We start from the raw sequence: 22644 nt of genomic DNA, 5'->3' as shown, positions 1-22644 counted from the left end.
GGAGACTTTGACAATTTTTTGGGCTTTCCTCTGACACCGCCTATTATATAGGTCCTGGATGTCAGGAAGCTTGGCCCCAGTGATGTACTGGGCCGTACACATTACCCTCTGTAGCGCCATACGGTCAGATGCCGAGCAATTGCCATACCAGGCGGCGATGTAACCGGTCGGGATGCTCTCGATGGTGTAGAACTTCTTGAGGATCTGGGGACCCATGCCAAATCTTTTCAGTCTCCTGAGGGTGAAAAGGTGTTGTCGTGCCCTCTTCACGACTGTCTTGGTGTGTTTGGACCATGATAGTTTGTTGAGATGTTGCCGTTAGTTCCGATTCTCAAGCTTGTAAACAATTTATTTGTATTGCTGTGGGTCATGCATTTTTTTATTTGTGTCTCAACACCCAGAAATAAAGGTAAAATAAATGTGATGTACTGTAATTTTCCATCCCATCCAAAAATGTATGATAGGCTATTTATTTTTATACCTCTTATTTAACCAGGCAAGTTAGTTAAGAACAAATTCTTATTTTCAGTGACAGCCTAGGAACAGTGGGTTAACTGCCTGTTCAGGGGCAGATTTGTACCTTGTCAGCTCGGGGATATGAACTTGCAACCTTTCGGTTACTAGTCCAATGCTCTAACCACTAGGCTACCCTGCCTCCCCAGGGTAGCCTAGTGTGCTTTAGTAGGTCTAAACTTAGTCGCAAAAGTAAGTGAATCCAGTAGAAGTTCCACTCGGTGTATTGTGTCTTTGTGTAACAGGGCTGTTCCAGGCCTAACTCACTCACCCTGCCTTACCTAAATGGAAAATAGACACCGGACTTCAACCTCTGACTGCAGGATAAATGTGTCACCTACAGTGAAAAGGAAGGTCGCATTAATTCTTAACGATCTTGTCGCAGTGTCAAACTACAGGCTGAATGAATTAAAACAGAAATGATTCACGTGAGACTATTCGTTCCATCCATTGATTGCCTCACATACAAAAATAAAGAGCAACCCAAATTAGAAAACATGCAGGTCCAACTGCAACGGGCAGTTTATCTGAATTCAAGAGATCATGTTAAGAACCCTCTTTTGATGAATGACATGTTAATAATGCTGCATTAAACTGTTATTATGACTATAGCACAGATGTCTGTGGGCTCCTTAGATAGATACATTGCTTTGAGTGTTCAGCGTGTGTATCTGATGGCTGCAACCATTTCTAATAGGGGGGTCGTTGTTTTGCAAGCTCGATATATTCTCCCATTTCCCCCGTCAAACCATATACTCTAAGTGTACAAAAATGCAACTGTAAATCAATTATCGAGACGTGTTAAACATTTGGTAACATTTTGTTGGTTAAATTATTTTTGATCAGTAGGTGCACCGGGTTTTGCTTAACCCACGGTAAGATAGATGGTACAGTCAATCAGAGAGGCAGGCAGCGGCTGTCGGTCCGGTACCGATATTCGACAAGCAGTCCTATTGCTACAATTAAGTCTCTGCCTAGCTCGGACTTTTCCTTTGGTCAACTCTGTTGATATTAATTTGTCATACAATATGATCTGACAGTGACAGGGTCTGTAGTTCAAGAGTAAATAAGAGAGACGTACATAGACTACTTTTCATCGTGATTTTTCTGTCTAGTTATTCTTTCATTTGATTCCCCTTCCGTTCCCTCTTGGATTTACGAAGAGCATGTTGGTGATCTGAGTCTACAGAGAGTTTTTCTCCTGTCCTTCGATATATTTGAGGAATGACTGCAACTGGAAAGGGACTGACAATCGCTTGAATGGAAAAAATGGAATACAACGATCTTGAGAAAAACATTGAGGAGAAACTGACATTAACAGATACATGTAAGTTATTTTATACTCGCCACCATAAGACACATTAGCCACACTTAATGCGGGGATCAAATTAACAATCAAATATATTTCAACAGGATGGAATGCTTGGAGTAAATGTGTTGGTATTCATAGACGTGTTGATAAAATCTGTGTGCCTGCGCATGCATTGTGTTTGATCTGTTCAATCAAAATCAACAAGCCACCATTTGAATAGGCATTAACATAAACATTCATTTTTAAAAAAACTGTAAAAAAAACATAATATCTTATTGATTGATACCCTACTATTCCTAACAGACATTTTTTCACTAAAGCAGCAATGCCGGTTTTTTGTTGCCTTTTGGCCACCTGCTCTCCGGATTAAATGACCAGAAAGATGCATGTTCAATATAGTGCAAAATGCCCTGACATCGTTCCTTGGCCAGAGAGCTGGGAAATACTGCGACCTATGTGTAATTCTTTATTACCTTCCAATACCAATGAACCAATCCAGCACCAGGCACAACAAACAATGCCGTTTTCAAATTAACCTGACTTTGGAAATCTGCTGGTCTCTCTACAGTGTCCAGTTGCTGTAAGCGTCAAACCCTATACCTCAAAATAGATTACCATAGCAGACCAGCACCTTGGTAACAAACAATAATATTCCACCAGTAAACCTGGCCCATGCAGTCAGTTAGCTCTGGTCCAAGGCCTAGTGCACGTTCGCCCTGGACCAGAGCCAGCAGTGGTCTGGCCTGGTCTGATTACACCCTCTAGTCATGAACCAGCTGATAGCAGTGATGGCTGTTATCTTGACCATCATAATGCCTTGTAATAACATTTGTGTTTGAATGGTGATTTGATGGTGTGAACAATAGGCTAACATATTGGGATGTACAGTGTTGTATTCCACAAGTCTTGTGGATGGTTTGGTCACTGGAGGCTGGTAAGGGTAACCCTGCTCTTCCTCTTGATGAGGAAGGCAGGCACTTGATGGAGGCAGAACCGCTGTGCTGCAGCTCTTCATCATTCCAGAAGCACAGTACTACTGACCTCCAGCACTGTGACAGGAGAACCCTGTTTCTCTTGTCCTGTGTTTGATTTGACCTCCAGCACTGTGACAGGAGAACCCTGTTTCTCTTGTCCTGTGTTTGATTTGACCTCCAGCACTGTAACAGGAGAACCCTGTTTCTCTTGTCCTGTGGCTGGTGTTTGATTTGACCTCCAGCACTGTAACAGGAGAACCCTGTTTCTCTTGTCCTGTGTTTGATTTGACCTCCAGCACTGTAACAGGAGAACCCTGTTTCTCTTGTCCTGTGTTTGATTTGACCTCCAGCACTGTAACAGGAGAACCCTGTTTCTCTTGTCCTGTGGCTGGTGTTTGATTTGACCTCCAGCACTGTGACAGGAGAACCCTGTTTCTCTTGTCCTGTGGCTGGTGTTTGATTTGACCTCCAGCACTGTGACAGGAGAACCCTGTTTCTCACGCTGCTTTTATGATAGTTTACCTTTCCTGTGGAATAGGTTTGCTCTGCTCTATGCAGACAGACAGAGAAAAAGACAGACAGACAGACCGAGAAAGAGACAGACAGACAGACCGAGAAAGAGACAGACAGACAGACAGACAGACCGAGAAAGAGACAGACAGACAGACAGACCGAGAAAGAGACAGACAGACAGACAGACAGACCGAGAAAGAGACAGACAGACACTTTATATGGAATAGGTGGCCATTTTGGACGCGACCCTACTGCAGTTAGACTCTCCCCTTGACCCCCCGTCATCTCTCTTGGAGCAGTGCCATGATCCCGGGTAGACTGGAGAGGGACACTGACTGTAGAGGGACACTGACTGTAGAGGGACACTGACTGTAGAGGGACACTGACTGTAGAGGGACACTGACTGTAGAGGGACACTGACTGTAGAGGGACACTGAGACACTGACTGGAGAGGGACGCTGACTGGAGAGGGACGCTGACTGGAGAGGGACGCTGACTGGAGAGGGACGATGACTGGAGAGGGACGCTGACTGGAGAGGGACGCTGACTGGAGAGGGACGCTGACTGGAGAGGGACGCTGACTGGAGAGGGACGCTGACTGGAGAGGGACGCTGACTGGAGAGGGACGCTGACTGGAGAGGGACGCTGACTGGAGAGGGACGCTGACTGGAGAGGGACGCTGACTGGAGAGGGACACTGACTGGAGAGGGACACTGACTGGAGAGGGACGCTGACTGGAGAGGGCCACCATGACATTGAGACAGAGAGACAAGCACCAGAATCCTCTTGTAAGAGCAACATTAGTGGCTTTGTAGTTGAGGCAGCCATGAGACTAAGCCCCTCCAAGAAGCTCTGTTTGCAGCTCACAAAAGGGTTACATCCCGAATGGCCCCCTATTCCCTCTATAGTACACTACTTTTGACTGGAGCCCTATGGACCTTGGTCAGAGGTAGTGCACTGTAAAAGGAATAGGGTGGTATTTGGGACCACAAAAGGAATGGCAGTGAGGCACCCGTTTCCTTGTCAAGACAATGAATCAGCTTTTGTTTAATGCAGACAGAAAGTTTTTTTCAACATGTGTGGTATTGTATATGATTTCACTGAAATCCCGAGGACTGGCAGTATACTGCAAGTGTTTGTAAGTCTGTTCCGTGGTATATAAGGCCTACTATCAGTCACGATCTGAACTGACAAAAGTTTTTTTCCGTTTCAAAACACGCCTTGTTGAAGATTTTATTTATCTTCTTGGTTGCAATTTTTTTTTTTAAACTGGAGAACTTTGAATAGAGCTCCAAGACAATAGAGCTTCTCTTCTGTGGAAGTAATCATGGGACGTGGACTGACGTGGACCCTCTTCCACTCTCTCAAAGTTTTCCTGATGCAATGTTCCTGGCCCACATTCAAGATCACAGTTGGCCTGGAAATGTAGTCTGTGTCCCAAATCGTACCCTATCCCCTACATAGAGCACTTATTTTGACCAGAACTCTATGGGCTCTGGTCCAAAGTAGTGCACTATATAGGAATAGGATACCATTTGGGACTTAGACGTAGATTTGGGCTTCAGCACAACCCCCCCCCCCCCACCACCACCACCACAGAAGTTCCCTCATTCTCTCTCATTAAAACAGTTGAAAAACAAATGGTTTTTGATGACAAAACCATTTGTTTTTCAACTGTCATACACATGATTAAGATAACATTTTGCATACCGTGTTGTGATTACCATTCCATTTACTGCTAAGAGAGGGGCTGAATTAGAGGGGTAGACTGACTATGGAAAATAACAAAGTACCTTCTCTCATTTCTCCTTTAGTCAGACATGTTGAAATTCTCAGTTTCAGTTTTGTCTCCTATTGGCAGGGGTACTGTGTGTTTGTGCATTCGGGAGAGGAGGGGTTGGGATGGGTGTGGAAGGGCCATGTTAGAATGTGAGGTATTCTTCTCCAGAGGCCCATATCTGCTGCGAGCGAGCAGGGGGGAGTAACGGGTCAGGAGGGGAGCTAGGGATGTTATTGTGGCATTAGCTGGGTCAGTAGGCGTCTGAGGAGGGAGGGAGGGAGGTGTCTGTTTCTCAGGCAGACAGATCTGGGCTCAGCTTCCTAAAAAACATCTTAAAGGGATACTTCAGGATTTTGGAAATGAAGCCCTTTATCTCCTTCCTCAGAAGCAGATGAACTCGTGGAAACCATTTGTATGTCTCCGTGTCCAGTTTGAAGGAAGTTACTAACTAGCTTTAGCACACTTGCTAACTAGCATTAGTGTAATGACGTCAGCAGATGTCACAAAGTGCTGTACAGAAACCGAGCCTAAAACCCCAAACAGCAAGCAATGCAGATGTAGAAACACGGCTAAGGCTAAGTTCATTGATAAAACCTTCATAGGAGCAATGTTACATCTCAGAGCTGTTTCCCAAAACCATTGTTACTAAAGTTGCACTTGAAAACGCTTGTTATTTACAGACTGACTGCCTCAGACCACTTAGAACAGCTAAGTGTTTCGTTAGATACAGGCCTACATAGAATATATCTGCTAAACATAGAATCAAGATGTCTGTTTCTCTGCGACCGAACTAAGCTGACTATAAATACAAAGTTGACAATGTCATTGGAATTGTTACAAACAAGGATAAAACAATGTTTGAAATGAAAACCCATATGACCAAATTTAAATGATAATTAACAGTACAGGCCACACAGGCATATAACTAAATAATATTTAAATAAATGTCATGTTCATTCAATTGAGATCTATATTATTATATATATATTTTTTAAAGTAAATATTTTCTTAATTCTATTTCTTGGACTGCACTGTCGGTTAAGGGCTTGTAAGTAATCATTTCACGGTGAGGTTGTATTCGACGCATGTGAGAAATAAACTACGTTTTGATTGGATTATTTTGCTAATTGTAGGCTACTGTCTGTCATTTCTGCCTCAATATATGTCATGGTGTGTAGCAACATGATGTGCCAAAGCTTGAATTTAACGCATCCTTATTCAGGAGATTTATATATTAGAATAAGTCGCCTCAATATTTGCCGCCAATAATAATAATATCTTTCTAGGAGCTGATGCGTCGTCAGTATTGTGGAATAATTATAATGTTAAGGTAAGATTTGAATGGTAATAGCTCATCCGAGAGCATCGCTGCCCTTTTCTTTCTTCTTCTCTCGATCCTATACGTATCGACGTATGTCTCCACGACGCACTTCGTGGACATTCTCTCTGCTGGTGTTTTGAGAAACGCATGTTACGTCTTCGTCCGTTGCAGGAACGACGCATCGTTAAAACACTCAGAAGCTAAAGTTCCATTGCTATCGGGAAACCGAGCCCAGAGCGCTCCACGTCAGCGAGCAGGAGCAGCCACATACACACACTCACCGTGCAGCTCAAGCTGGTATAAATCAGGGCCATGGTCACTGACCTCTCCCACAGGAACTAGAGGAAAAGCTCCATCCTGTAGTGCATAGAGACATCCTGTAGTGTATAGAGACAGACGAGGTCATCGCCTTAGAGGACGTCCCAAATGGCACCCTATTCCCTATTGGGTTCTCGTCAAAAGTAGGTTACTATGTAAGGAATAGGGTGCTATTTGGGATAGCAACCTATCCAGAGACGGGCTCACGTTTCCGCTCCCATTGTAAAACACTGAAGTCATTGATGACTAACGTAAGATTCTAATGTCTGTTTTCATGTTTTCAATTACTGAGGAATCATACTCATGTCTCTAGGCCTCTCATATTTTCCTCAGAGATCAATTTTACTGTGTCAAAACATTCTATTACACGTATAGGAAGGGAGAAACAATGGAATTCTGTGACAGAAATAGTTATTTCTAGGATTGCAAAGCTACCAAAGTTACCACAATATTCAGTAATTTTGTCATGGATTGGTAATTAACTGAAAATCTATCTAAATTTTGGTAATTTATACTTGAATAACTTTAACAAAATGTATTCATATACTTTTTAAAAAACGGTGTCCGTATTGTCCATGAGTTTCTAGTAGATAGACCATATGGTTCAAGAGTATTTAGCCTAATTAAGATTTTTGTTTTGTTTTTCTGTCTGACTGATAAGTTTCTATCTGCAAAAAGAGGAGATGATTGGCTTTGAAGTTCCGAACCCTTATTGGTTTGAATGGTGTCAGGTATTTCTATATTGTATTCTTCTGAACTTAGCAACATGAATTGGGGTATTAAGACTTCTATATAGGTAGAGCACATTGAATAGAACAAGGCTATGTCAATAACAACATTTGGACATAAATGCAGATACAACCTCATAGTCCCAAGCTCTCGATTTCATGCTGAAACCCTCATATTAACCCCCCATGGGATTTGCTAAATTGATGGTTTATGTTTAGGATATTACAGCTTTTTTCATTCTATTTGTAATAAATCATGTTTCCTGAGGGAACCATGAATAATGATGCGTGAGAAAGTTAGACGCACAAATATCACCCCCCCCCAAAAAAAAAAAATTCTAACCTCTCCTGTTATTGTAATTGTGAGAGGCTAGCAAAAGGGGGGGTAAAGTACGGTCCGCCGGGCACTTCAATCCAGCCTGCGAGACCACACATTTTTTTTAAAGTTGTATTATTATATATATACTATATACAGTGCCTTGCGAAAGTATTCGGCCCCCTTGAACTCTGCGACCTTTTGCCACATTTCAGGCTTCAAACATAAAGATATAAAACTGTATTTTTTTGTGAAGAATCAACAACAGGTGGGACACAATCATGAAGTGGAACGACATTTATTGGATATTTCAAACTTTTTTAACAAATCAAAAACTGAAAAATTGGGCGCCCTCGAGCCAAAAAGTTTGCCCACCCCTGGTCTAGCATGTCTTGGGGGTATGATATTTGGCATGTGTAACTTTCTCAGTCATTATTTATTTAACGATTCATTTGGGATTATCCGTAATCATGGTAGCATCCACATTAATGTAGAAGTGTTTAGAAACATATTCTTATTTACAATAAAAAATAACTCCAAAACGATACCGTACATTATTTACCATTCATTTCTATTGGGTACAAAATAATCTGAAACACAACCAAAACATCAGCCCTGGTCTAATACACCACACTGTAGCCTAAACATCAGCCCTGGTCTATTACACCACACTGTAGCCTAAACATCAGCCCTGGTCTAATACACCACACTGTAGCCTAAACATCAGCCCTGGTCTATTACACCACACTGTAGCCTAAACATCAGCCCTGGTCTAATACACCACACTGTAGCCTAAACATCAGCCCTGGTCTATTACACCACACTGTAGCCTAAACATCAGCCCTGGTCTATTACACCACACTGTAGCCTAAACATCAGCCCTGGTCTATTACACCACACAGTAGCCTAAACATCAGCCCTGGTCTATTACACCACACTGTAGCCTAAACATCAGCCCTGGTCTAATACACCACACAGTAGCCTAAACATCAGCCCTGGTCTATTACACCACACTGTAGCCTAAACATCAGCCCTGGTCTATTACACCACACTGTAGCCTAAACATCAGCCCTGGTCTATTACACCACACTGTAGCCTAAACATCAGCCCTGGTCTATTACACCACACTGTAGCCTAAACATCAGCCCTGGTCTATTACACCACACTGTAGCCTAAACATCAGCCCTGGTCTATTACAACACACTGTAGCCTAAACATCAGCCCTGGTCTATTACACCACACTGTAGCCTAAACATCAGCCCTGGTCTATTACAACACACTGTAGCCTAAACATCAGCCCTGGTCTATTACACCACACTGTAGCCTAAACATCAGCCCTGGTCTATTACACCACACTGTAGCCTAAACATCAGCCCTGGTCTATTACACCACACTGTAGCCTAAACATCAGCCCTGGTCTATTACAACACACTGTAGCCTAAACATCAGCCCTGGTCTATTACACCACACTGTAGCCTAAACATCAGCCCTGGTCTATTACACCACACTGTAGCCTAAACATCAGCCCTGGTCTAATACACCACACTGTAGCCTAAACATCAGCCCTGGTCTATTACAACACACTGTAGCCTAAACATCAGCCCTGGTCTATTACACCACACTGTAGCCTAAACATCAGCCCTGGTCTATTACACCACACTGTAGCCTAAACATCAGCCCTGGTCTATTACACCACACTGTAGCCTAAACATCAGCCCTGGTCTATTACACCACACTGTAGCCTAAACATCAGCCCTGGTCTAATACACCACACTGTAGCCTAAACATCAGCCCTGGTCTATTACACCACACTGTAGCCTAAACATCAGCCCTGGTCTATTATACCACACTGTAGCCTAAACATCAGCCCTGGTCTATTACACCACACTGTAGCCTAAACATCAGCCCTGGTCTATTACACCACACTGTAGCCTAAACATCAGCCCTGGTCTATTACACCACACTGTAGCCTAAACATCAGCCCTGGTCTATTACACCACACTGTAGCCTAAACATCAGCCCTGGTCTAATTCACCACACTGTAGCCTAAACATCAGCCCTGGTCTATTACACCACACTGTAGCCTAAACATCAGCCCTGGTCTATTACACCACACTGTAGCCTAAACATCAGCCCTGGTCTATTACAACACACTGTAGCCTAAACATCAGCCCTGGTCTATTACAACACACTGTAGCCTAAACATCAGCCCTGGTCTATTACACCACACTGTAGCCTAAACATCAGCCCTGGTCTATTACACCACACTGTAGCCTAAACATCAGCCCTGGTCTATTACACCACACTGTAGCCTAAACATCAGCCCTGGTCTATTACACCACACTGTAGCCTAAACATCAGCCCTGGTCTATTACAACACACTGTAGCCTAAACATCAGCCCTGGTCTATTACACCACACTGTAGCCTAAACATCAGCCCTGGTCTATTACACCACACTGTAGCCTAAACATCAGCCCTGGTCTATTACACCACACTGTAGCCTAAACATCAGCCCTGGTCTATTACACCACACTGTAGCCTAAACATCAGCCCTGGTCTAATACACCACACTGTAGCCTAAACATCAGCCCTGGTCTATTACACCACACTGTAGCCTAAACATCAGCCCTGGTCTAATACACCACACTGTAGCCTAAACATCAGCCCTGGTCTATTACACCACACTGTAGCCTAAACATCAGCCCTGGTCTAATACACCACACTGTAGCCTAAACATCAGCCCTGGTCTATTACACCACACTGTAGCCTAAACATCAGCCCTGGTCTATTACACCACACTGTAGCCTAAACATCAGCCCTGGTCTATTACACCACACTGTAGCCTAAACATCAGCCCTGGTCTATTACACCACACTGTAGCCTAAACATCAGCCCTGGTCTAATACACCACACTGTAGCCTAAACATCAGCCCTGGTCTAATACACCACACAGTAGCCTAAACATCAGCCCTGGTCTATTACACCACACTGTAGCCTAAACATCAGCCCTGGTCTATTACAACACACTGTAGCCTAAACATCAGCCCTGGTCTATTACACCACACTGTAGCCTAAACATCAGCCCTGGTCTATTACAACACACTGTAGCCTAAACATCAGCCCTGGTCTATTACACCACACTGTAGCCTAAACATCAGCCCTGGTCTATTACACCACACTGTAGCCTAAACATCAGCCCTGGTCTATTACACCACACTGTAGCCTAAACATCAGCCCTGGTCTATTACACCACACTGTAGCCTAAACATCAGCCCTGGTCTATTACACCACACTGTAGCCTAAACATCAGCCCTGGTCTAATACAACACACAGTAGCCTAAACATCAGCCATGGTCTATTACACCACACTGTAGCCTAAACATCAGCCCTGGTCTATTACACCACACTGTAGCCTAAACATCAGCCCTGGTCTATTACACCACACTGTAGCCTAAACATCAGCCCTGGTCTATTACACCACACTGTAGCCTAAACATCAGCCCTGGTCTATTACACCACACTGTAGCCTAAACATCAGCCCTGGTCTATTACAACACACTGTAGCCTAAACATCAGCCCTGGTCTATTACACCACACTGTAGCCTAAACATCAGCCCTGGTCTATTACAACACACTGTAGCCTAAACATCAGCCCTGGTCTATTACACCACACTGTAGCCTAAACATCAGCCCTGGTCTATTACACCACACTGTAGCCTAAACATCAGCCCTGGTCTATTACACCACACTGTAGCCTAAACATCAGCCCTGGTCTATTACAACACACTGTAGCCTAAACATCAGCCCTGGTCTATTACACCACACTGTAGCCTAAACATCAGCCCTGGTCTATTACACCACACTGTAGCCTAAACATCAGCCCTGGTCTAATACACCACACTGTAGCCTAAACATCAGCCCTGGTCTATTACAACACACTGTAGCCTAAACATCAGCCCTGGTCTATTACACCACACTGTAGCCTAAACATCAGCCCTGGTCTATTACACCACACTGTAGCCTAAACATCAGCCCTGGTCTATTACACCACACTGTAGCCTAAACATCAGCCCTGGTCTATTACACCACACTGTAGCCTAAACATCAGCCCTGGTCTAATACACCACACTGTAGCCTAAACATCAGCCCTGGTCTATTACACCACACTGTAGCCTAAACATCAGCCCTGGTCTATTATACCACACTGTAGCCTAAACATCAGCCCTGGTCTATTACACCACACTGTAGCCTAAACATCAGCCCTGGTCTATTACACCACACTGTAGCCTAAACATCAGCCCTGGTCTATTACACCACACTGTAGCCTAAACATCAGCCCTGGTCTATTACACCACACTGTAGCCTAAACATCAGCCCTGGTCTAATTCACCACACTGTAGCCTAAACATCAGCCCTGGTCTATTACAACACACTGTAGCCTAAACATCAGCCCTGGTCTATTACACCACACTGTAGCCTAAACATCAGCCCTGGTCTATTACAACACACTGTAGCCTAAACATCAGCCCTGGTCTATTACAACACACTGTAGCCTAAACATCAGCCCTGGTCTATTACACCACACTGTAGCCTAAACATCAGCCCTGGTCTATTACACCACACTGTAGCCTAAACATCAGCCCTGGTCTATTACACCACACTGTAGCCTAAACATCAGCCCTGGTCTATTACACCACACTGTAGCCTAAACATCAGCCCTGGTCTATTACAACACACTGTAGCCTAAACATCAGCCCTGGTCTATTACACCACACTGTAGCCTAAACATCAGCCCTGGTCTATTACACCACACTGTAGCCTAAACATCAGCCCTGGTCTATTACACCACACTGTAGCCTAAACATCAGCCCTGGTCTATTACACCACACTGTAGCCTAAACATCAGCCCTGGTCTAATACACCACACTGTAGCCTAAACATCAGCCCTGGTCTATTACACCACACTGTAGCCTAAACATCAGCCCTGGTCTAATACACCACACTGTAGCCTAAACATCAGCCCTGGTCTATTACACCACACTGTAGCCTAAACATCAGCCCTGGTCTAATACACCACACTGTAGCCTAAACATCATCTGCACAACACCATCTTGATAAGCAACTCGGGTGTGTTTCTGGGTTGGATCAAATGCCTGCATGCCCACTAGCTCTCCATGTGGAGGGTTGACCACATGTGTTTTATACAGTAGCCTAACAGTGTCGTTTTTCTCATTTGTGAGGGGTTAAGTGCCTTAATCAAGGACACGAAGGCAGGAGATAGTAGGCCTACATGGGATCAGAAACTAGCAGCCTTCTGCTATGCTGACCTTTTCATGTACGTAGACACCACCATTTATTGGTCATGGAAATTTGGTTAAAAGTCGTGGAAAAGTCATGGAATTCCATCTGTCAAAATGCGTAGGAACCCTTAACAGGGAATAATCAGAGGTCTCTATAGCATAATGCATAATGCCATTTGATTTCTGTAAAGGACTTGGAAAAAGTCAACTCCTGCGCCTCTTTCATCCAAGTCAAGCACGGGTTATTCTATTATTATTTTTATTATTTTTAATTTTTTTAATCCTTTATTTATCCCCAATTTCGATCTTGTCTCATCGCTGCAATTCCCCAATATGCTCGGGTGGCGAAGGTTGAGTCTTGAGTCCCCCGAAACATGTGTCGCCAAACCGCGCTTCTTAACACCCGACCGCTTAACCCGGAACACAGCCGCACTAATGTGTCGGAAGAAACACCGTTCAACTGACGGACTGAGGTCAGCCTGCAAGCGCCCGGCCCGCCACAAGGAGTCGCTAGAGCTCGATGAGCCAAGTAAAGCCCCTCCCAGCCAAACCCTCCTTTAACCCGTAGATGCTGGGCCAATTGACTCCCGGTCACAGCCAGTTGTGACACAGCCCGCGATCGAACCCCGGTCTGTAGTGACACCTCTAGCACCACTCGGGAGGCACAAGCACTGGTTATTCTATTGGTAAACTTGGAAAGTTCCAGTACCCTCGCTTTGCCACCTTAGCTGCGTCACTCCCATGATCACTCCCAGATGCTTGAATTAGACACTCTGCCCGACCAAACAAAATAGCACAAGACAACAAAACATGGTAAGAATGTAAGAAATGTTCTTGCCTTGGATTTGAATATAAGAGCTCCACTTGAGCCGAAAACAGCCACATCAGTGGCAGGGATGTTGAGAAGACTGATGAATATGAGGAAAACCTTTCATGTCTGGCTATGAGCTATGTTAAAATGCTATTGTTTTTAACGGTAAACTATTGCCTCATCCGTTATCCCTTGTTACTACCTTTCTTACCCAAAGATCCAATTTTATTGAAATGCTTCCTTACAGATGAAAAGAAAACAGAAAACAGTCATGAGTTTAACATTATATGCCAGTTGGAGGGTTGTAGTCGATGCCTCAACTCTGCTTTGTGACGACTAGGATTTCCTTTGTAGCCAATTCAATATTCGGTACGTAAGAAATACATCTACAGTGCCTTCGGGTGGTATTCCTACCCCTTGACTTATTCCACATTTTGTTGTGTTACATCTACATGCAGTAACCTATAATGACAAAATAAAAAAATAAAAAATTAAAATTAAAATATGAGCAAATTGATTGTAAATGAAATACAGAAGCATTGATGAAATATGTTTCTAAGTTACAAAAGGCATTTGGTTGATTTTATCTGAGAAAGGTGTGTGTGTTTGATTCTGTTTTTAAAACTGTGAAACTGCATCACAGATTTAGATTGAGTTAAAAGCAGGATGTGTGTAATTCGAGGTAGCAGGAAAAAGGAGGTCACAATGTGAATAATTAAGATGGAAAGACAATGGCTAACATGACAATAAGTTTTTTATCTAGTCCATGCTTCTCATGTTAATTTGCTTTTAAAGTGTGGTTACATGCATATTTATGCAGATTACTCACTAATTAGTGTTGCTAAACACACAGTATAGCGTTTTAATATGCATGGTTTAATTTGAGCTACTGTTGAAGCATAAGGCCTAGTTATTGGATATTTTTGTTAATCTCATAGTTTCATATTTCTCCATTTTTGTCCTTGATTTGTTAGAACAATATTCAATCTATTGTAGTTTCATTCAATCTTCCCTTCTGCCTGGGCCTTTTGTTTGTATTAAGTGACTTTAGGTCCTTGAAAAGCGCAATATAAATATAATGTATTATTACTATTATTACTACTGTTATTATTATTATTATCTGGATCCAGATCCAGGAAGTGAGGTCATCCATCATATTCATTATAGTGCCTGTTGTATCTGTCAGTTAGTAAGGTCCCTCTCTGACTAGCTATTGTATTTACAACCAGACCAGAGGCACTTTCTTTCCTCTCTTCTTCTCTTCTGCAGCAGCACACCGTTTTACAGTACATGTCCCCGGGGCAGGATTGTCACACCGTTAAAGTTTACTTTGGTCATTTTGATACAATTGAATCCATTTTATGTGTTAAGTACTTGATTTCTTGCTATGCAAGCTGGTAGGATGGCATCTGTCCACCCTTTGCATTAAACTTGAGTAGACTTTGTTACAAGCAGATTGCTGCATTGCTTGTATGTAATGTTTAACATACCTACTGATTTAAATAGCAGTATGCATAAATATGGGTGAAATACATCATTGATCCACACAAGTTAATCTGATTTAACACGTTTTTTACCCATTCAATATACAGTGCATTCGGAAAGTATTCAGACCCCTAGACTTTTTCCACATTTTGTTGCGTTACAACCTTATTCCAAAATTGATTAAAACATGTTTTTTTTCCATCAATCTACACCCCATATTGACAAAGCGAAAACAGGTTAAATTTTTTTTTTTGCAAATGTATAAAAAATTTAAAAGAGACATATTTTTGTATTTTTGTGATAAAAAAATATTTAATCCATTTTAGAATAAAGCTGTAACGTAACAAAAAAAACAAAGAAAAGTCAAGGGGTCGGAATACTTTTCCGAATGCACTGTATAGTCCACAATTATATTAGAGCTCTGTAGTGTTGCTCTGGGGAAGTGCTATCCAGCTGTGTATCCAACCAGAACACTTCTTCCTGTTGTCCTGCCTTGTTGTCCTGCCTTGTTGTCCTGCGCTGTTGTCCTGCCTTGTTGTCCTGCCTTGTTGTCCTGCGCTGTTGTCCTGCCCTGTTGTCCTGCCTTGTTGTCCTGCCTTGTTGTCCTGCCTTGTTGTCCTGCCTTGTTGTCCTGCCTTGTTGTCCTGCGCTGTTGTCCTGCCTTGTTGTCCTGCGCTGTTGTCCTGCCTTGTTGTCCTGCCCTGTTGTCCTGCCTTGTTGTCCTGCCTTGTTGTCCTGCCTTGTTGTCCTGCCTTGTTGTCCTGTGCTGTTGTCCTGCCTTGTTGTCCTGCCTTGTTGTCCTGCCTTGTTGTCCTGTGCTGTTGTCCTGCCTTGTTGTCCTGCCTTGTTGTCCTGCCTTGTTGTCCTGCCTTGTTGTCCTGCCCTGTAGCCATGTTTAAAGTTTTAATGTCATGTGTACAAGTACAGTGAGAACTTTCTTGCAAGTCTCTCAACCCAACAAAACATTCATCAATATCAATGTAATACTAAAAAAGAACATAAAGGTGGAACAAAAAACACAGGAGAAAGTAGGTAAAGCATACTATATACATACTGTATACAGGGTCAGTTGCAGTACCATATTAACAATGTGCAGGGATCCTGGAGTGACAGAGGGAGATATGTATAGGGGTAAAGTGACTAGGCATCAGGATAAGGATAAACAGAGTAGCAGCAGCAACGTAAATGATTATATTTGAGTGTGTGTAGTCAGTATAAATGTGTGTGCATGTTAATGCTATGTGTCAAATTGTGTGCTTGCGTGCGCGTGTGTGTGTATTGGAGTGTCATTCTGCGTGACTGTGAAGAGTCCTGTCAGTGTGTATAGAGACCCTAAAAATAAAACAAAAGGACCAACTCAGATAGTTTGTAGCTATTTAGCAGTCTTTTGGCTTGGGGATCGAAGTTGTTCAGAAGCCTGTTGGTGTCAGACTTGAGGCACTGGTACCGCTTTCTGTGCAGAAGCAGAGCGAATAAGTCTATGGCTTGGGTGGTTGGAGTCTAACAGTTTTCCGGGCCTTCCTTTCACACCGCCTGATATAGAGGTCCTGGATGGCAGGGAGCTCTGTCCCAGTGATGTACTGGCTGTCCAAACCACCCTCTGTAGCACCATGCAATCGAGGGTGGTGCTGTTGCCACACCAAGCAGTGATACAACTGGTCATGATGCTCTCAATGATGCATTCTTAAAACGTTTTGAGGATTTGAGGGCCCATGCCAAACCTTTTCAACCTCCTGAGGGGGAAGAGGTGCTGTCGTGCCTTCTTCACAACTGTACGCTTGTATGTGGACCATTTTAAGTACTTCGTGATTTGGACACCGAGGAACTTGAAGCTCTCGACACACTCCACTGCAGCCCCGTTGATGTGGATGGGGGAATGCCCCCCCCCCCCCTTTCCTGTAGTCCACAATCAGCTCCTTGGTCTGACTGACATTGAGGGAGAGGTTGTTGTCCCGGCACCACACTGTCAGGTCTCTGACCTCCTCCCTATAGGCTGTCTAATCGTCGCCGGTGATCAGGCCAACCACTGTTGTCGTCAGCAAACTTAATGATGGTGTTGGAGTTGTGCGTGGCCACACAGTTGTGGGTGAACAGCGAGTATAGGAGGGGACTAAGCACGCACCCCTGAGGGGGCCCCAGTGTTGAGAGTTGGCGTGGTGGAGGTGATGTTGCCTACCCTTACCACCTGGGGGCGGCCCGTCAGGAAGTCCAGGATCCAGTTGCAGAGGGCGGTGTTCAGTCCCATGGTCTTAAGCATTGGTGACGAGCTTTGAGGGGACAATGGTGTTGAACTTTGAGCTGTAGTCAATGAACAGCGTTCTTACACAGGTATTCCTCCTATCTAGGTGGGTGAGGGCAGTGTGGAGTGTAATTGAGATTGCGTTGTCTATGGATCTGTTGGGGCGGTTTGCAAATTTGAGTGGGTTTCAAGGGTGTCTGGGGTGATGGAGTTGATGTGTGCCATAACCAGTCTTTCAAAGCTCTTCATTATTACAGATGTGAGGGCAGTAGTCATTGTGGCATGAAGCCTTACAGTTCATAGGAACAGGAATGATGGTGGTCAGTTAAAGACGTGAGGATTACAGACTGGGACAAGGAGAGGTTGAAAATTCCAGTGAATATGCGCATTCCAGTTGATCTGTGCATGCTCTGAGAACACACCCTGGGATACCGTACTGCCCTGAGGCCTTACGAGGGATGTGCTCTGATTAAAGACCCCACCGTTCTCTGGGTTGATAGTCATCCACCTGTGACTGTGCAACCATTTTCTTTTGGTTGTTTACAAATAATATCCCTGGTCCTTGCATCCTTTATTTTTCAAGCAGAACCACAGGAGAGAAGCAGGCAGACTACACCTCTGATACAGGGATCTACTGTAACCACTATCGCAGATTATCCTGAAATACATGTGATAATCGTGACAGGCACACAAAGAAAAAAATGTCCACCACACGATTTTCTTCTTCATAGCGCATTCGTGTCTAATACACAATTTTATTCATAACTAATTCCATTTTCTATTTGACCTTTTATTTAACTAGGCAAGTCAGTTAAGAACAAATTCTTATTTACAATGACGGCCTACGAACAGTGGGTTGCCTTGTTCAGAGGTAGAATGACAGATTTTTACTTTGTCAGCTCTGGGATTTGATCAACCAACCTTTCGGTTACTGGCCCCACTAGGCTACCTGCCGCCCCAATCTGTTGTGGCTAACATTAGCTAGCTAGGTTAACTAGGTGGCTAGCGTTAGCTAGGGGTTAGGGTTAGGGGTTAGGGTTAGGTAACATGCTAGCTAAGTAGTTAAAGGGTTAAGGTAAGGGTTAGCTTAATGCCAGCTAACTAGTTAAAAAGTAGTAAGTAGTTCCTAATTAGCTAAAATGCTAAAGTTGTCCATCATGTGATTCGGACATGCAATGTTTGGGTTGCTAGACCTTCACGTAATATGCAACAATACGTCAACAACAACAACAACAACCACAGAGACACAAAAAAATGGACAAGTAATTTGTGTTTATTTCACAACCATTTGTGATAGTGGGTTGACCGTAACAGGGCTTCCTTCTGTTCCATCTGTCCATAACTCAATTGATTACCTTCTCCATCTCTATAATGACGCCACACTGTTTTTCCATTACTATGATTGAACCGTGACTGATTGCCTACCTGCCGAGGCTAAGTTGGCCTCCTGTGTCTCTGTGGTTTTGTATGCGTCCCAAATGGCACCCTATTCCCTATATAGTGCACTACTTTTAACCAGAGCTGAATGGGCCCTGGTAAAAAATAGGAGTGCACTACATAGGGAATGGAGTGTCATTTGGGACGTAGACTTTCTCTTTCCTTCCTGTCACGTCTTTTCCCTGGCAGCATCAGGAACAAGGTCACCTCCTGTCACCTCCTGTCTGTTCCAGGAAAACAGTGAAACACTCGCCGGCTGCCTCCTCTGTCCTCCACTCTCCTCCTCTGTCCTCCACTGTCATCCTCTCTCCTCCTCTGTCCTCCATTTTCTTTCTTGCAGAGATATCTTTTAGATCTGATCAGGTCCGCTGTGAATCATATGGGCTCTGCTGTGTTGTGGTGTTGTTGTTGTGTTGACCCTTGACTCACTTCCCCCTCAGGCTTGTGCTGCTCTTTATAACCAACGACAGCCTTGTCAATTCAACATGGCTATGGTTTTAAACACACACTCTGTTAATAGTTGTGTTTAGTTTCTCCCTCTTGAATTATTTGAACGTCATCTCATCTGGGTAATTAGTGTTGAGTATCTGTCAGATGTGTTAAAGCATCTCAGTGGTCTAATGTTAATATCATTAATCACTGCTTTTTATTAGGTCAAATACATGAATACTTTTGCATAAAGTTGGAACACTTTGATAAAGTACTGATTGAATCATACTTGACTCCCAAGTTAGGTTGAGACAACACTGTGTCATACTTGACTAACTACTACCTAGTACGGCTGAGACAGCAGTGTGGGAAGTTAAGTATGACACAGTGTTGTCTCAACCTGACTAACTACTACCTAGTACGGCTGAGACAGCAGTGTGGGAAGTTAAGTATGACACAGTGTTGTCTCAACCTGACTAACTACTACCTAGTACGGTTGAGACAGCAGTGTGTGAAGTTAGGTTGAGACAGGACTGTGTGATCAGCCACGTTGAGCAGTGAGGCTGGCATGCCCTGCTGGCTTCACTTGATACCATTAAACATGCCCCCCGTCACCTTTCACTCTCTACGCTCTGCCAAGTCACCATCACTCTGCTAGCTCTGCTCTCTGCTAGCTCTGCTCTCTGTATTGCTTTCTGCTCTGCTCTCTGCTCTGCTCTCTACAGTATTCCCTACTTAGTCCCAACACAGCAGTGTCAGCAGTCATTACTCTGGCAGCAGCAGCTTTAGCTAGTTTCCATGAAGCAGCATAGCTAATGAGTATTGACTGTGTTTATGAGATCTAAATAAATGTTTCTCACTGTTTCTCATTGCCCAGGGATGTGCTTGCATGGCTACTAGTGATAGGGGGGAAACTCGATACAGTTACATATCGTGATATTATTTTGGGATGATATTATAATCAATATTTCACACTATGCAAGAACACGATTATCGTGTATCGATTTAGTAGTATCGCCACTAGGTAGCGTTAGCTAACGCTAGTCAGTTTTACCTGCTCCAAAACTCAGGTATTTTTCATCCTATAGCTGGTTCTCCATCTTCTTTTTCAATAGTGAGACACCATGTTTTCAGAACTTTTATTTCCCAGACTGATCAAAACTCTCTTCTCATGACCCTCTCTTGTCTCTCTGCAGCAGGTACTGACTCTATGGCCACTCCTATTTGTCATGTCTTTAAATTGAGTCTAGAGGAAGGTGTTTAACCTCAGGCCTGGAGGGAAGCAAAAGTTATTCCGCTACCCTATCATCTTGTTGCCAGCTCTTTGCAAACTGTTAGAAAAAATGGTGTTTGAACAAATACAATACTATTTTTCTGTAAACAAATTGACAACAGACTTTCAGCATGCTTATTGACAAGGGCACTCAACATGTACTGCACTGACAGAAATGACTGATGATTGGTTGAAAGAAATTGATAAGAAGAAAATTGTGGGATCTATACATTTAGATTTTAGTGCAGCCTTTGATATTATTGATATTATTGACCATAACCTGTTGTTGAGAACTTATATTTGATGGATTTTCAACCTCTGCCATATCGTGGATTCAGAGCTAAAGATCTAATAGAACTCAGAGGGTTTTCTTTAATGGAAGCCTCTCTAATGTCAAACATGTAAGTTGTGATGTACCGCAGGGCAGCTCTCTAGGCCCTCTACTCTTTTCAATTTTTACCAATGACCTGCCACTGGCATTAAACAAAGCCTGTGTGTCCATGATTCAACAATATACGTGTCAGCAACCACAGCTAATAAAGTCACTGAAACTCTTAACAGTCAGTTTTCGAATGGGTGGCCAGTAATAAACTGGTCCTGAACATCTCTTTTTATTTACCTTTATTTAACTAGGCAAGTCAGTTAAGAAAAGATTCTTATTTTCAATGACTGCCTAGGAACAGTCATCACAGTCAACATCTCTAAAACTAAGAACATTGTATTTGGTACAAATAATTGCCTAAGCTCTAGACCTCAGCTGAATCTGGTAATGAATGTTGTGGCTGAACAAGTTGAGGAGACTAAATTACTTGGTGTTACCTTAGAATGTAAACTGTCAATGTCAAAACATATAGATTGAATGGTTGTAAAGATGGGGAGAGGTCTGTAATAAAGAGATGCTCTTGCTTTTTTGACACCACACTCCAAAAAGCAAGTCCTCCAGTCATGTGGTCAAATGCTGCCAAGAAAGACCTAGTTCAGCTGCAGCTGGCCCAGAACAGAGCGGCACGTCTTGCTCTTCATTGTAATCAGAGGGCTAATACAAATACTTTGCATGCCAGTCTGTCTTGGCTAAGAGTTGAGGAGAGACTGACTGCATCACTTCTTCATTTGATAAGAAACGTGTAGAAAATTCCAAATTGTTTGCATAGTCTACTTACACACAGCTCTGACACACACACTTACCCCACCAGACATGCCACCAGGGGTCGTTTCACCAAATCCAGAACATATTCATGAAAGTGTACAGTATTATATAGAGCCAGCATTGCAAATAGAGCACAGCATAGCAAATGAACAGCAAACCTGGTTTAAAAAACGAAATAAAGCAACACCTCACAGCACAATGCCTCTCCCCTATTGGACCTAGACAGTTTGTGTATTGATAATTTATGTGTTCCACTTGTAAAAATATATGTTGTTCTGTTGTTCTGAGCTTCTCTTGTCTATTAATGTTCTGTATTATGTCATGTTTCATGTTCTGTGTGGACCCCAGGAAGAGTAGCTGCTTCTTTCACAACAGCTAATGGGGATCCTAATAAAATACCAAATAAAGTGGCGGTTTGAAAATTCGTCATTGGCTTTGATACTCTGATTGGTTAGCGACGGGTCCAATCGCTGACGACTTTGTTTTGTACAACGCCCCCTGTGCCTCTCGTCACCACAAACAACTGCAATGATGGCAGTCTCAGATGGAAGTATGTACAGTGGTGAACGGCAGGGCAGCGGAGCAATTCGTCAGGCTAGGGATGTGCTGCTCACATGGCCTGTTCTATTAGTTAGAACTTTGAAGTGGCTGTGATGAGCCATGGCATGTGTTCTTGCATAGTGTCACATACTTAGCATGTTTTGGTATTGCACATGTATCACAGCTTTGTATCTCACATGATTTACT

General features: G+C 43.3%; 1 protein-coding gene across 8 annotated transcripts in view; it reads left to right on the top strand.

Moving 5' to 3' along the window:
• Positions 1-1400: 1400 nt before the first annotated feature.
• The window catches only part of LOC109907152 (MAP7 domain-containing protein 1-like), a 74183-nt gene continuing 52939 nt past the window's right edge, over positions 1401-22644 (top strand). For 5 of the 8 annotated variants that reach the window (XM_031795077.1, XM_031795075.1, XM_031795076.1 and 2 more), the window contains exon 1: positions 1403-1840. In XM_031795077.1, coding sequence (XP_031650937.1) covers positions 1774-1840 — 67 coding nt within the window. In that variant the 5' untranslated portion in view covers positions 1403-1773. Of the gene's footprint in view, positions 1841-22644 lie in introns of all 8 variants that reach the window. The other 3 variants (XM_031795071.1, XM_031795072.1, XM_031795079.1) reach the window with 2 other exon arrangements.

Source organism: Oncorhynchus kisutch, linkage group LG17, assembly GCF_002021735.2.
Source record: "Oncorhynchus kisutch isolate 150728-3 linkage group LG17, Okis_V2, whole genome shotgun sequence".
Lineage (NCBI taxonomy): Eukaryota > Metazoa > Chordata > Actinopteri > Salmoniformes > Salmonidae > Oncorhynchus > Oncorhynchus kisutch.
The sequence above is the reverse complement of the archived record's forward strand: the minus strand, read 5'-3'. Positions and strand labels throughout refer to the sequence as shown.